Source organism: Lindgomyces ingoldianus (genome assembly GCF_010093535.1).
Source record: "Lindgomyces ingoldianus strain ATCC 200398 unplaced genomic scaffold BDR25scaffold_92, whole genome shotgun sequence".
Taxonomy (NCBI): domain Eukaryota; kingdom Fungi; phylum Ascomycota; class Dothideomycetes; order Pleosporales; family Lindgomycetaceae; genus Lindgomyces; species Lindgomyces ingoldianus.
In genome coordinates this window covers 14,211-29,464 of record NW_022985253.1, presented here as the reverse complement: position 1 = coordinate 29,464, position 15,254 = coordinate 14,211, and the positions used below count along the sequence as shown (strand labels likewise).

The following is a 15,254-nucleotide window of genomic DNA, read 5'->3' as shown; positions in this document are numbered from 1 at the left end:
CCTATTCTTTAGTAGTAGTGTTTGTTAGAGGTATAGTAATTTTTAAGTAGTCTTAGATTATTTATCTAACATATTCTAATAGTCTAAGGAATCTTTTAACTTCTTTAACTATTATAGGCTTTAGCTATTTAAGTACTTTTTATATTTTAGCTAAGTTAATCTTTGTTTCTTTACTATTAATTATAAATTCTAAATATTTTATCTTAGTAACATAGAATTTACATTTAAAGAGCTGTAAATAGAGTCTGTACTTTCTTAGCTTTTCTAAGACTTTTTATACCTTCTGTACATAGTCTTTTAGAGTGTCTTTTAAATAGATAAAAATGTTATCTAGGTATACTAGGGTAAAGACATTAAGATATAGATTAAGGGCTGTGTTAATAATTTGCTAGAACATTACTAAGGTGTTTGTTAAGCTAAACAGCATTACTAATAATTTATAAAGTTCTTATAGCGTTTTAAACACTATAAGCTATTTATCTCTCTCTTTTATTTTTATTTTATTAAATCTGTCTTGTATGTTAAACTTTATAAAGTACTAGGTTCTTTTTAGTTAGTTTATAATATCTTATATAATTAGTAAAAAAAACTAATTTTAAATTATATTATTATTTAGAGTTTTATAATTCTAGTAAATATAAATTTTTTTTTTTAAAGACTATAGCTAAAGCAACTAGGCTATAACTTTTCTAGATATAGCCTTAAGCTAGCATCTAATTAATGTACTCTTGTAAGGCCTTCTTCTGTGCCCTTGTTAAAGAGCAGAGCTTATAGGTTTTTAGATTATAGTCTTTTACTAGGTTAATAGCATAGTCTTAGAGTTAGTGTAGTAGCAGTTTTTCTAGGTCTTCTAGTGTCTTAAACATGTCCTTGTAATCCTTATATTTAAAAGAGATGCTACTTTTATTTTAGATTTAAAAGATTTTAATCTATTTTACATTTTTATTATCTCTAATTTCTTTATAAGGAACTTTTTTAAGCTTTTTTTTTATTATTCTAATAGCCTAAGCTTTAAGTTTTTAATAAGGGAACTTTTTAAGTTTTCCTTTCCTAGAGTAGTAACTGCTACTTTACTTTACTTACTTATAGATTAAGCATTTATTATTATAGCATACTAACTAGGTTATGCGCGTGTAGTTCTTTAGGCTTTCTATTATTATTATTCTTTAGTTAATAGCAGAGTTATATGTTCTAAGCTAGTTATAGCCTAAAATTACATTATACTTATTTTTTAATAAGAGTATGTTTATAGACCTCTAGTTTTTTATATTTAGAGTTTTAAAGTCTTATTTATGTGTTTTTAAGTTAATTTATTTTTTACTATACTTAATTAAGAATGCATTAGCAAGGGTTACCTTAAATAGAATTTTTTTTTATATAAAAAAGAATTTTATGCTTATCTACTTAATTTTTGTCTAGTGCTGTAAAGGTGCATCTACTATCTATAAGAGCTAGTCCTAACTGTTTCTTATATGTAAAGGTAGTTATTAGGCTATATTCTATCCCTTATCCTACTGCAACTAGAACTAATATGTTATAAAAGACTTTTTTATTTAAAAAAAGGTAAAGGTTAATGTTTTATAAGTTATTATTAAACTTATTTTTTTATAGATCTAGTGTTCTTAGTTATAGCAGTTAGCTACTTTACACTTATAATCTTTAATTAAGTAATGTAACATTAAGTAGTCTTTTTTTTTTACTACCTTTTACTAGAAGTAGTAAAACCTATAGTTATTTTATTCTTTATATTTTACCTACTCTTTTTATTTATGTAGAGGGGCTATTTAGCAAGTATAGCAGTTTATAGTTTTATAGGCTAAGGCTGTTCCTTGCTATAAGCACTTATTATAGTTCTTTTTCTATGTAGGCTACTAGCTTATTTAGTGCTTATTGTTCTAGTGCTTAACACAGTAGTGTTATGTGCACTAGTACTAGGGGTATAGACAGTTATTAGGTTTATGTAGGGTATTAAGAGGGCTCTTCTAAGTCTACTAAAGGTATTCTTTTGTTTGTACTATCTGTATAAGGTGTGCTTTTTATTAGCAGTTGTTAGTGCTATAGATATTACTTCTATAGAGTGTACACTAGCTATAGCTCTATTACATTACTAAAGCCTTCCTACTAATTATAAGGCTTAGGAGTAGTGTTTTAGGTTTCCTAGGTACTAGCTTTTAAACTTTAAACCTAGCAGGTCTACCTAGTCCTTCTAGTTTCTAGTCTTAGATCTTAATAAAAAACTGCTATTATTCTTTATTATCTATAATGTTATATTTAACTTTAGCTATCTACTATATAATGTTAAATGTAAAGTAGTTATTACTAATGTTTATCTAGTAAAGCATAACTATGTAATAGCTTAAGTAGTTATGTTATAAACTACACTTTTAGCATTTACATTTCTAGAACTGTTTAGAGAGTTCTCTTACTAAAGTACTAGAGGTCTAGTTTTAAAAAAAGAACTATTTTTCTTTTTATTATACATTTATAATATATCTTTAGATCTAAGTTTTTTTTTTATATCTTTTAAAAATTATAAAGTTCTATAACACTATATTTAAGCTACTAAAGTTTTAAATAACTACTTCTTAGTACACTTTAAAATAGTTGCTTAAAGAATAGTTTCTTTTATATCTTTAGTAGAGTTTATTATTTAATCTTTCTAATATTTCCTCTTCTATAAGGCTGTATTTAGTAGTAATAGTTTTTATTATTATAGTAGTATTTTTATTCTCTCTTTTTTTAGAAGTTTAGGCAGTTTTAGCAGAAATGTCTTACTTTTCTATAGTTTAGGTAGGCCTTGTTCTCTAACTACTTTTATTATTTCTTTATTAGAGGTAGCCTATTACATCCTAAGACTTAGTTTTTCTTTAAGAGAGGGCTTTATGTATGCTTTACATAACTAAGGTCTATTAGTTTTTTATTATATTATAAAAGTTTTTTTTTATTAAGATAAACTCTAGCTTCTAGAAAGTTCTTTTTAAATTTTTTTTTTTACACTTTTTATAGCAGTTATTATAGGTTGTTACTTTTATAATATAGTTATTTAAAGTAGTTAGCTTATTAACATGCATAAATTTATTTTTTACTTTGTTATTTAGTCTGTTGTAAAACATGTAGTATAGGGCCTTTTAGTTGCTCTATTTGCAGATAGCTAATTACTCTCTAAAGTGTGCTGCATAGTTCTAGACTAGGCTATTACCCTGCCTTATAGTGTCTAGTTTGTTAGCTGTAATCCTTTTTTTATCTAAAGTTCTATAAATAGCTGTTAGAGCTGCTTTAAAAATTTTAATACTACTAAACACTTTTTTAGTTTTAGAATTAAGTAGTGCACTATTAGCTCTAAAGTCTATTTAATTATCTATGTGTAGTTAAAACTAGATTATAGAGGGGCCTTCTAGGTGTAGTTTTATCTAGAAGATTATTTCTACATTAGTTTAAAATGCTCCTTTGTTATATTACATATAAAAGTAACATTTTATAAAAAATAAGTAAAGGTTTTTTAATAATCTTTTAAAAAGCTTTAAAAGAGCTAGTCTTAAAGTCTTTTTAGCTATAATGCTTACTTTTTTAGTTAAAATGTTTTATATTTTTGCTAGCTCTACTTATAGTTTATGTATCTAGTAGGCGTAGCTAGTAGCCTCTTAAAAGCTTATAAGTCTTAGAGAATTTTATAAATTTATTACTTTTTAGTAAAAGTTTACAACTTTTTATTAGAGGTTTACTAGTTTACTAATTTTTTTACTAATCTATTAGAGTTCTTTTATGTTATCCTAGATAGTGTTAATTTGTTCTGCTAAGATAGCTTTACTTTAGGTAGAAACTTTTATAAATCTTAATAGCGCTATGTAGGCTATGTTAGAATCTAAATTATATTAAAAAGTATTTATACTTTTTAATAGAGTAGTGTTTAATGTTACAATTCTTACTTTATAGAAGCACTTAGGTCTTATAGTGTTCCTAGGGGACAAGTAGGACAGGTAGTAAGGGGCTAACTAGTAGGGTGTACAGTCCTACGTACAGGCTAATAGGCTACTAGAGGGGAGAAGAGTGACTAGATTATAGTTTGCCCTTAATGCAGCAGTAGAAAGGCTAGGTTAAACAGTCCTGTTAGACAGAATTAGAGGTATATATAGTGTAAAATATACAAATAGTATTATAGCTTTTTAAAAAGCTAAATGCTACTTAGTCTATATAGAGAATAAACTAAACATTAAACACACCTCTTTAAAGTTGTTTAATAGGGGAATTATATACATATACTAAAGGTGCTAAGAGGAGCTTAAGGAGTTTATAAAAGTCTGCTAAGGCAAGCTCTATAGGCTCCCTTAAGCTTCCTAAACTTGTGGCCTGTCCTTCCTATTAGACAACGCACTCTTCCATTACCGCAGGCAGCTGTGCTGCCTCCGTGTCTTCCGATTGGTTCATAAGCGAGCCCTGCCCCAATCCAGCTAGATTGTGGAGCACTGCCGGTGGAGTTACGCTGGTCCAACCGTAGACTGTAACACCTCCCTAGCCCAAGCAACAGAACTTAGAGACAGATCTAGTAAGGTAGCCTCTGTAATAGACGCACTACCTAAATGCTCTTTGCTGAGCGTGGGAATCAAACACGCAGTGCTCTAGGATAATGCAATCCTATTAGTGGAGCAGAGGTGCGCAAATTTTCAAGCGCTAACCATCTACACTACGCCGCGAACTAGGCTTATAACTGTTGCGTTTGCCAACAGGTTAACCTCCTAGCTAGCACAGCAGAAGGATATATATAGACGGATAGCTGTACACAACACTAGCTATTATAAAAGCTTAGTAATAAAAGACCTAGAAATTAAAAAGTTAAAAGATTTTAATTATAAAATTATTTTTAACTTTACTTTAAATGTTATAGAATTTAAGACCTTATAACAGCATATCTAAAGAACAACTAATTAGACGTACTTTTTTATAGCTTTATAAAACAAACTTCTCTATTTAAATTTAAAAACTATAAGCTACAACTAAGCCTAGCATTTTTATCTTTATTTTTATATAAGGTAGTAGAGTTTATTTAACTATGCTTATAAAAATTTATTTATTTATCTTATATCTAGCATTTTATTTACTATAAAGATAGATAGTTTACACACTACCTATAGTTCTGTTTTACTGCATTTAACACTTTTCTCTACTAAAAGTCTACTACTAAGGTAGGTTTCTATGTTAAAAAAAATTTTAGTAATAAAAAAATTATAGTTAAGTTAATATAAGAGAAGTGTAATTAGCTAAATAGTAGCTAGCATTAAATTAATTTTATTATAAAGCTTATAGCTAATATTTATAAAACTTAATTTTATTAGGTATAAAAAAGAAAAGCGTTAAAAGTAATAGTTTATTTATTACTTATTTATTACTTTTATATTATGTTTTTACTAAAACTAATAAAGTGCACTAACTATACTATTTAACTTTATTTATTATGTTCTTTACTATAGATTAACATTAGCATAATTTATTACACTTTATGCTAAAGTTTTTAGAGTAGAAGGCTGTAGACTTAAAGTAATGTGTTTACTTTACCTCTAATTTTATCTAAAATAATTCTTATATTATAGTGTATTATTTTAATAAGTAATTTTAGCTTTTTAAAACTTATGTTTTAACTTCTAAGTTTAACATAACTAACTTTTAAGATTAGTATAAGTAGCAAGACTAAAGTAGTACACATAATTATAGCCTATACTACTATAAAGGAGTACAAAACCTAGATTTAAAGTTAGGTAATAATGCAACTAAATTTAATATCATCTGCATAGCAGCATACTAGAGGTGTTATATATTAGCAATGTACTTAGAGCTAAATCTACAGCAGCTAGTAAACAACAGTTCTATGCTGTTACTACTAGCACTAGCTATGTTATTTAACTTTAAAGAGCTCTTAAGTGTCTTTACCTAGTACTATATTTATTACTGTTTAGCTAGTTATTATCTTAAAAAATAACTAATAAAAAAGTTTACTAATTTAATACACTTTAGCTTTTATAAATAAGTCTAGGTTTTAAAAAGCTAGTAAATAAGTAGTATAAAAGATTTGCTACTAAGAGAAACTATATACGCCTTAACGCCTATTCACCTGTACTTGCGCTTAGATGGCGCGCAAATACTAACATACAAGTGTGCACTAGCACTACTAGTGTAACGAGGTTAGCACAGTCAACTACGTGGCCTTCTCTCGCTCATAGAGGTTTAGGCTAGGCTAGAGACAACCGCTAGTGCTAGTGCTTACCCTAGCATTACTTATATATATATTATACTATGCGAGAATACTTAGCTTAAGTATTCTCGTGCGTACCTTTTAGTACAGTTGTTAAATTAAAGCACTGTTTCTAGGCTTCCTGAGATGAATGATGGGTTTAGATATGATGTATGGGATGATGATTGATTGTATTGATTTATCGATCCTTTTTCTGCTCTACTCGTGTTGCTCGGCTTTTCGTTTTGCCGATCCGAGTCCCTCGCGCACTTGCCCTATGCGCGACCAGCTTGCAACATGCTGCAAAATGCTGCAAAATGCTGCAGAATGCTGTAACATGCTGCAATTTGCAGCAACATACTGTTCGAGCTTATTGCTCGTACTATGTAGCAGCTTTCGTCAAGCGTTCCTCCTGTCTTGACAGTAGGTGCGCATATCTGACAACAGTAGGGAAAGTCGTATAGTATCAGCTTAGCAGGCGGGGCGCCTACCTTATTACAACTAGTGTTGTTACCTATTTAAGCGTGTACACCTTAAAAAGTAAGACATAAACACAAACTTTTAAGAATATAGTAGAGTAGATATTACTATAACGTACTTCATGGGCGAGTTGCTCACACACCCGAGTCGCTCACTTTTGCCAAGACCCCACCCCAACAAACTCTATTATGGCCCATAACAACCCGCTCTAGCACTATATAGTACAGTACAGCCTAGAATATTATTTAGATACTACTTCTACTTCTTGCTTATACGTTTGCGCGTTATACCTAGTCTAATTGCACTGTCCGCAGCGCCTTTAGAATAGCTTACCTACTTTAGCTTGCACCTGCTTCTTTGCCTTCTTCCTGTCACTGCGCGCTTTAAACTCCTTTAGAGCTGTTAAGCGCAGGCCTTCTTAAATTATTAAGGTCCTTTCTACCTTAATCTGCTTTCTTTTATGCAATTTATGTTATGTAGCAGCCTTATTAGCTGCTTAAAGCTTAGTAATTTCTTATTACACTAACACTAGCTTATGTGTAATTATTGCTGCCCTCTTTAAGACCTTTTTAAACACTTTAACTATAGAAGTTAGTAAACTATTTATATACTTCTAAATTTTAATTTTTATAAGCATTAATTATAACCTAAGTTTTAGAGTATTACTTAGGGTTTATAACTACTAGGGCTTGTTATATATAAGTAGTAGTAGTAATAAAGTGCATAACTTTATATTAAGGCCTATTATAACTTATTATAAGTTAAAAAGAACTAATTTAGCGCCTTAAAACTCTTTTTAAATATTACTAAAAGTAATTATAGCATTATAGGCTGCTTTAAAGCATAGTAGGAACTTTATTTTTATAATATAAGTAATCTAGTTATGTATAAAGTTTTTAGCTTAGCACTTATACACCTTTTTTAAAAAAGCAAAACAACCTACATTAAGTAGCTATAAAAAGTGTAATAAGTAAAAAAGCATATAAATAGTAATAATCTTATTATCTTTATAGTATTACTAAAAATAAAGTAAGTTATAGCTTTTATAGCTATTAATAACTAGCAGACAGTAGCTGCTAATAGTACACTTCTTTATATGCGCATTAAAGTGCTTTAACTAGTCTAGACTAAGCTAATTAGTAGTCTAGCTATGCTTAGAGATTATAATAACTTAATTCTAGAGTAAATTTTCTTTTTTATACTAGTTTAAAAAGTAGTTACTACCCTAAAAGATAATAAAAAGCAAAATAGCTTACTTTTTAGCATTAATGCTCTAGATAGCTGTTGTCTACTTCTAGTTACCTAGCTAGACTGCTTTTAGCTGTCTTTGTCTCTCTAAACCTATAATAACTGCTTTAGTAGATATCTAGCCTATTATAAACTTTATTTTATTAAAGTTGTATATGTTATTATCTTAGATGTTATACTTAGCTTTAATATTCTTTATAAAGTTAAACTAGCTTTAAATTACTATAGAATTTTTATAAAAAGCTTTTTTATAGTTATACTTACACTTAAACTTTACTTTAAGCTTTAAGTAACACTTAATAAATATATTAAGCTAGTTTATGCTAATATAGCTTATATTATGCTTAGCATGTAAAGAATTAGCTATATTAGCTATAGCTGCTAGCTAGAGGGGAAATCCTTATACATCTAGCTTAAGTATATGCTAAATAATTACCTACTTTTTATTATTATCTAGCTTTTATAAGTTAGCTATATAATTAGCTTAGAAAAGTTATCTAGTGTGTTAGTTACTTATTATTTTTTAAAAGACTTTATAGATAGCTGCAGCGCGTTACTTAAAAAGTGTTATGTTTTATTTAAAAGCCTAAAGTGTAAGCTACATTTAACATTCCTTTAACATGTCTAAGTAGTGTTATTAGGAATGCATTAGTATAGAAAGAGTAGTGTAGTAGGGTTTTAGTAAAAGTAAGCAACTTAGGTGTGTAAGCAACTCGCCTATAAAGTACGTTATATTAAACCTAGCAACCTTATATATAATTTTTTAAATATAATTACTAACTATAGCTTAAGAAAGCTGTTTATAGCTTATTAAAAAAGCTAAGCTTAAAATTTTTAAAAAATAGATTATACAGCTTAGTAAGTATAAAAAGGTATAAAAAGGTATATTTAGTAAAGTAAAATAAAAAGGCATAGTATTAAGGCTTTATATATAGCTACTAAAGTATAGATAGTATTTTAGTTATCTAAGAAACCCTATAGTAGTAATTATACTAAACTAGCTTTACTTAGTTAATAGCGCTTTAGAATCTATTACAAGACTAAGGAAAACACTTATATATATATATACAAAGAATACAAAGAAAGAATTAGAATTAGATGTAAGTATATTATACATAAGGGTTTTTTAATTAGTTATAAATAAAATTCTATTTCTATTTATAGTATTAGTTATACTAAAATATTTTATCTAGCTTAGAAATAGTTTATATTATAGATACTATAAGACTACTAGTTCTTATAAGAGTTATAATGTACTATAGAGCTAAAAGCAGCCTGTACTAGGGTTCTTATTAAAGAAAAGGCTAGAAGCGACTAGCACTAGATTAGAATTGCTTAATTATTTGTTTCTAGCCTTAGTCTCTTTGTTTAACCCTGTCTATTTAATGCTCTTCCGCTTCCTTCTTAGTTAGACAACAATTCGTCTCTGTAAGAACGAAGCTCTGTACCACTGCGCTATTACAACTAAAAGGTGCGAATAATCAACTAACAGTTGATTTGCGTACAGAATAGTATATATACCTGTCGCGCGTAAGGACCGTTGTACAAGCCGCTTCCGGTCTTACAATACATTATCATCCTTTGTAAGAACTAGCCTTGCAGCCTTACAGTCTCTCTCTTATATATAAATATACGCTTTATCACTTAACTATTAACTTCTAATGCCTGTTACTATTGCTAGCTTTATAGATACTAAATAAAAGTTTTTATACTAAATCTTTTTTATTTTCTATAACATACTTTACAGGCAAGTTGCTTACACACCTAAGTTGCTTACTTTTGCTAAGACCCTACTAAACTACCTTTTCTACACTAATGTATTCTCTATAACACTACTTAAACATGCTAAAAGAATGTTAAATACAGCTTATACTTTAAGCTTTTAAATAAGACATAAAACTTTTAAAGAAATATACTATAGCTATGTGCAAAGTTTTATAAAAAATAATAAATAACTATAGCACTAGATAACATTTATAAGCTAATTTTATAGCTAAATTATAAAGGCTAAGTAATAAAAAGAAGTAGGTAATTATTAAGACTATACTTAAGTAATATACGCAAGGAATTTCCTTTTAGATAACATTTATAGCTAATATAGCTAATTCTTTATGTGCTAAGCATAATTTAGGCTATATTTACATAAACTAGCCTAGTATGTTTATAAAGTGTTATTTAAAGCTTAAAGTAAAGTTTTAAGTGTAAGTATAGTTAAGAAATATTTAGCTAATTATAAAGCCTGTTTTACTAAAGTTATATATGTTATTATTCTAAATGCTATACTTAGCTTTAATATTCTTTATAAGGCTAAACTTACTCTAAATTACTCTAAGACTTTTATAAAAAGCTTTTTTATAGTTATACTTACACTTAAATATTACTTTAAGCTTTAAATAACACTTTATAAACATACTAGGCTAGTTTATATAAACATAGCCTAGATTATGCTTAGCGCGTAAAGAATTAGCTATATTAGCTATAAATGCTATCTAAGAGGAAATTTCTTACGCATATAGCTTAAGTATAGTCTTAATAATTACCTACTTTTTTTTATTACTTAGCCTTTATAATTTAGCTGTAGAATTAGCTTGTAAATGTTATCTAGTGCTATAGTTATTTATTATTTTTTATAAAACTTTATATATAGCTATAGCACATTTCTTTAAGAGTTTTATGTCTTATTTAAAAGCTTAGAGCATAAGCTATATCTAACATTCTTTTAGCACGTCTAAGTAGTGTTATAGAGAATACATTAGTATAGAAAGAGTAGTTTAGTAGGGTCTTAGTAAAAGTAAGCAACTTAGGTGTGTAAGCAACTCGCCCGTGAAGTACGTTAGAGTGTGTAAGAATATAGCTAAATACTCTACTTTAAAAAGACAAAGCCTCTACTTATACACAATATGCCTAGTAAAGAATATACAATACTAACTAAGTTTAAAAACCACTTTAGTGCGTAAACTTACTAAATCTAAATGTATTTAAGTTATCCTAGTATTATATAAAGTAGGAAATAACTAAGAAAGAAGCTTTATAAAGCTGTGCAGAAGTAATAAAAGCTTAGAAAAGATGCTAGAAGAGAGAGCTTAGTTAGAGGCGTATTCAGGCTTAGATTAAGCATATGCCTAGACATGTACAGGAGGTTATTAGGCTTAAAGATAGTAATGAGTACAAAGAGGGAAGAGATTATACCTAGAGAACTTATTAGCCTAATTTAAATTGTGGCTTTTTTAGTGCCTTAGCGTGGGCAAAGACTTTTGCAAGGCGTCTCTGTAGGCCTGTTAGTATTGTTTTCATGAGCGAAAATAAAGTGGAGGGAGAGAAATATTATATAGAGCTAGGCCTATTAAAGTTTGCAAAGGAGTGGCACTAGAGAAATAATCCAATTGTGAAACTTTGGGCTCTCCAAAGAATTCAACCAGGAAGGATATGAAGGGAAGTTGCTGCTACCTGATGGCGTACATTGCACTCCACAAATCGGAGGTTGGTGTTCAGAGTGTAGGGAGGGGTTTAACTCAGGAATCCAAGCATAGCATAGAAGACTAGAAGACGTCTATCACAACAATTGCTTTATTACAGTCGACTAGAGACTCCCACGAAGCGAAGTAAATGTCGTGTTTGCAACCCCAGAGTGAAAGACTCTGGAATCACAGACATCGCAGTGTCTTTCCGTCCGCTCAACCCGCATCAGCAAACAGCTAACCCCTCATCCGCAGAGGTTGGTCAGGCTGTGTATTCAACTTTTCGTGGGCCCGGGTACTGATGTCGATGTCTTGTTCTGATCTTGATCGTGGAAGAAACCCTGCTCGTATCTCGCAAAGGCACTCGGCGAGGTTTGACCAAATTACCATGCGCTGGTGGATATCGGGCAGGTATGCAACCCTCTAAGCGTACGCAACCGGGAGCTCTTCACCCAAATGGCAAAAGGACGGAGATGGATGGATCGAGGTAACATCCGGCAAGCTCTTCTCCATGTCGCTCGCTTCGTTGTCTGCCCCTAGGGTCACTAGGAACGACCTATCTAGACATCGAGTGCTAACTGCTTTGTTAAGGGCGTATGGAGCTTCCAAATCATGCCGTGTCCTCTGGTGATTCAGGTAGGCAGTAGGGGGGCATTACGAGGACTTTTATTCTCTTGCCCTCTCGTGCATGCTAGTAAGGTCTTGGTTGTTAAGTTCAAGTATCCAACGTATTTCGGGCTAGCTACCACGGCCCACATAAATTTCGTACTCACTGCTGATATTAAGCAGGTGGTTGTTAGAATAAACATATCGGACCTTGGCGCCCTAGCTTTAGTGAAATTGATTGAGATGTCACTGACCGTGAAGAACGAAATAGAGACCGTGTTGTCGCTTCTCACTAGCATTGCAAATGATCCATCTAACCCGCATCAGCGAAAGTGGGATGATACGACGCCATTTTCATTAACACATCCGAGGAAGACGGTGTTTGGTCGACTATCGATGAATTGCACCCCTAATTAGAGATGAGCTTTGCTTCACATTCAGCCCCGAGCGTACCAAGCTGTCAAGATATTCTCCAAGAAAGTCTAGAATAATCAGCGGGTGCGGAAAATCATCCCTTCTGAGAAGGCATGAGCTGATTTAGAGGTGATAATTGAGAGCGATAGCTACCACTGTAGCCGTGAAGGTATAGTTGCACTATCTTCGAACTTGGGGTAGGCCTAGTCGGCCTTGAAACATTGGCCGAAGCCTCTTTATTCTGGTAAATGCGGATAGCAAAACTGATCGACTGTACGCTTTGATTTACTTAATATAATTAAGACATGCACAAGGTGCTGCTTGAGCAATCCTGGTGCCAATTCAGAACGTTGGGACGTATTAAGATAAAGACAGACCGTTGAGGATTCTTGGTCGGTTATTCGAAGATTCTTTGGTGGTCCCATCGATTGCCATGTTGCTCCCGAAGTCTTGGTCGAGTTTCGCATTCGAATTCTGAAGCGAGCTATTTTTGGAGGTGTCTAGAGACATGCTAAGAGAAAGCTCTTTTCAACGTTAAACAAATCGGCATGTTGCGGGAGACGCTCGAGATGTTTGAAGTGATATCGAGCAGATCTTGGCTCGTTTGGCGACAATCCGAGTTGCGAGGGCAATCTATTAGCTCAGCGCATGAGGATTGGGTTGTTCTCGCCAAAAAACTAAATTTTAAACGCACTTGATATTGATTCGAGGAAATTAACTTGGTACTACATCAGGCCACAAACATAAACCATGTCTAGCGTCTCACTTGTAGGATGTTCTACAAGATATGTCAACCCTATGTTTATCCCTGTACTTCAGCCTTACAGATTCTGCCTCGAAACTGCAGGGCCTAGCGACGGCAGTAGCATCGACCCTGGTGGACGCCGAATCTCAGTAATGGAGGTCCTCGACCTCACCTCGTCAACTCGACCCCGGGATAGACTGATACCCGGAACGATCCATTCACTGCAGCTGCATTGCATCCCTTGCCAGGCATATTTGCCTACATTTGTGTGGCACTTTGGACATACAAGGCGCCCGTCTAACTTGCCGTGCTCGAGCTCGGCTCTCATCCACGACAATGGGTCGAGGAAATAGTGGGCACAATCTTGGGGCGGTGACATCGGCGGACCCTCTGAGATCTCTCTGCTGGGGAGAGTCGAGATAGGATGCCGAATGATATATTGGGAAGTTGCTAGTGGCCGTCTGAAACCGTGTAAGCGCTCGGTGAGATTGGAGCGGCAAAGGTTCAACAGAGTGACTTAGGATTGAGGAAAAAATTAAGAAAAGCCAACATACCTGCATTTGCGGCATCTCAATTCGAATTCGGAAGTATCCTCATCGGTGTGTTCGTCCTCGAATCGGATTTTCTCTGCTTCCGGCGCTTGACCGCAAACTCGGCTCAGTTCTACTTCACGCTGATACACCCATCGCTGGTAGGCAGGAGTTTCTTCGACGTTATCTGGCGTTCGCATCTCACCATAAAGTTCCAACTGCTGCATGAAACCCCCGTTCGGTTCACACAGGGAACGTGCTTGCCGTATGTGAGACAACGCCTCGGAGGCGCTGATGTTGTGCTTTTGCATCAAATAAGCGATGACACATGTGGCCGATCGCGATTTTCCCATTGCACTAGAGAAAGAGCAAGGTTGGCATTCTGAGACGAGAGGCTGAAAATAATGGAGTGGCAAAGGAGCGGTGAGTGGAGGGGATAAAATTTCAGAATGCGGAAGGTTTGGAGAGAAGGAGAAGCCTGATGAAGGAAAAATAACAGGATGCGTGGACAGGGTGCGTAACGACATAACAAGACTACCCTTTCTTGAGGAAGGCTGCTAACAAGACATTCTGTGTTGTTGATTGAAAGTTGGATATATGGCTCAGCTGTTCTGGGATCTAGACTTACCAGTGTACAAGAACGCCACCACCACCATCAAGTCCATCTTGTATGAACTTGTTGGTTGTAGGGAAGTGTTCTAAGAGGTTTTCATCCTCTACATCGTCAATCTCGACAACCAGGTGTTTAAATGGGCTGAAGAGGCGCTGGTCTAGGGGCAAGCGCAGGACGGACAGGATGTGTGTGATGTTAGCCTGCTGGAGTGCTTCGCGCCGGCGCAAGGTGAAGAGCCTATGTGCTATTCGTCAGCCCCTGCTGCAGGTGACGCCAATATTGGTCGGAGGCGAGAGACGCATTGGATGTAGAGCGCGCGGTGTCACATACCCACCGATGTAGAGCTTCAAGTCGCCCGGAACTCTGTCAATGAGAGCCATAACGAATCAAAACAAGAGCTATGTGAGATCCGGCAAAGGTGCAGGGGTAGTATCGTGAGGTTGCCTGTTGCGATTATTGCTGGTCCCACGCCTGAGGTGACTGGTGGCTTTGTTTCAGTGAGGCTCCAAATTTTAGATTTTCGCCGAGGCTCTTTCAGTGTGGGCTCGAACACAATGGTCGAGGCAACGGTAGAATGACTGCTTTGGGACAACGGGAGAAGGGGTATCAAGGTCGGCGAGGTGGAATCAACGGTTAGTGTTTGATGAGACTGTCTAAGTTGTTCTGTTCGTATTGGATCGTGCACAGGTCCCTTAGTTTGGGGGAAAGGTCTGGTTGTCGCCCACACACCGATTCAAGCCACTCCAGCCCTACAAACGAGGCGATCCACAGCCGTGCCTGCACGCAACGACGCCCGCGCTCTGGCTGGGCCAGGGGCCGGCCAAAATGACACAGCAAAACCGGGAGACTGCACCGCCGCTTCCTAGATCTGTCTAATTGAAGCAAGAGTTGGTAACTTGATGCTGGAAGCTTGAAACAGGACCGGCGGCCTTTGCAG

General features: G+C 33.8%; 1 protein-coding gene across 1 annotated transcript; it reads right to left on the bottom strand.

Annotated features, from left to right (window-relative positions):
• Positions 1-13,157: 13,157 nt before the first annotated feature.
• BDR25DRAFT_299305 (dual specificity protein phosphatase 12) lies at positions 13,158-14,973 on the bottom strand. Its single transcript, XM_033689127.1, has 4 exons — positions 14,648-14,973; positions 14,333-14,554; positions 13,729-14,061; positions 13,158-13,635 (listed from the first exon to the last, which is right to left on the bottom strand). Exons 1-4 carry the CDS (start codon positions 14,695-14,697, stop codon positions 13,251-13,253), a joined length of 990 nt encoding a protein of 329 aa, XP_033539374.1. The 5' UTR covers positions 14,698-14,973; the 3' UTR covers positions 13,158-13,250.
• Positions 14,974-15,254: the final 281 nt, after the last annotated feature.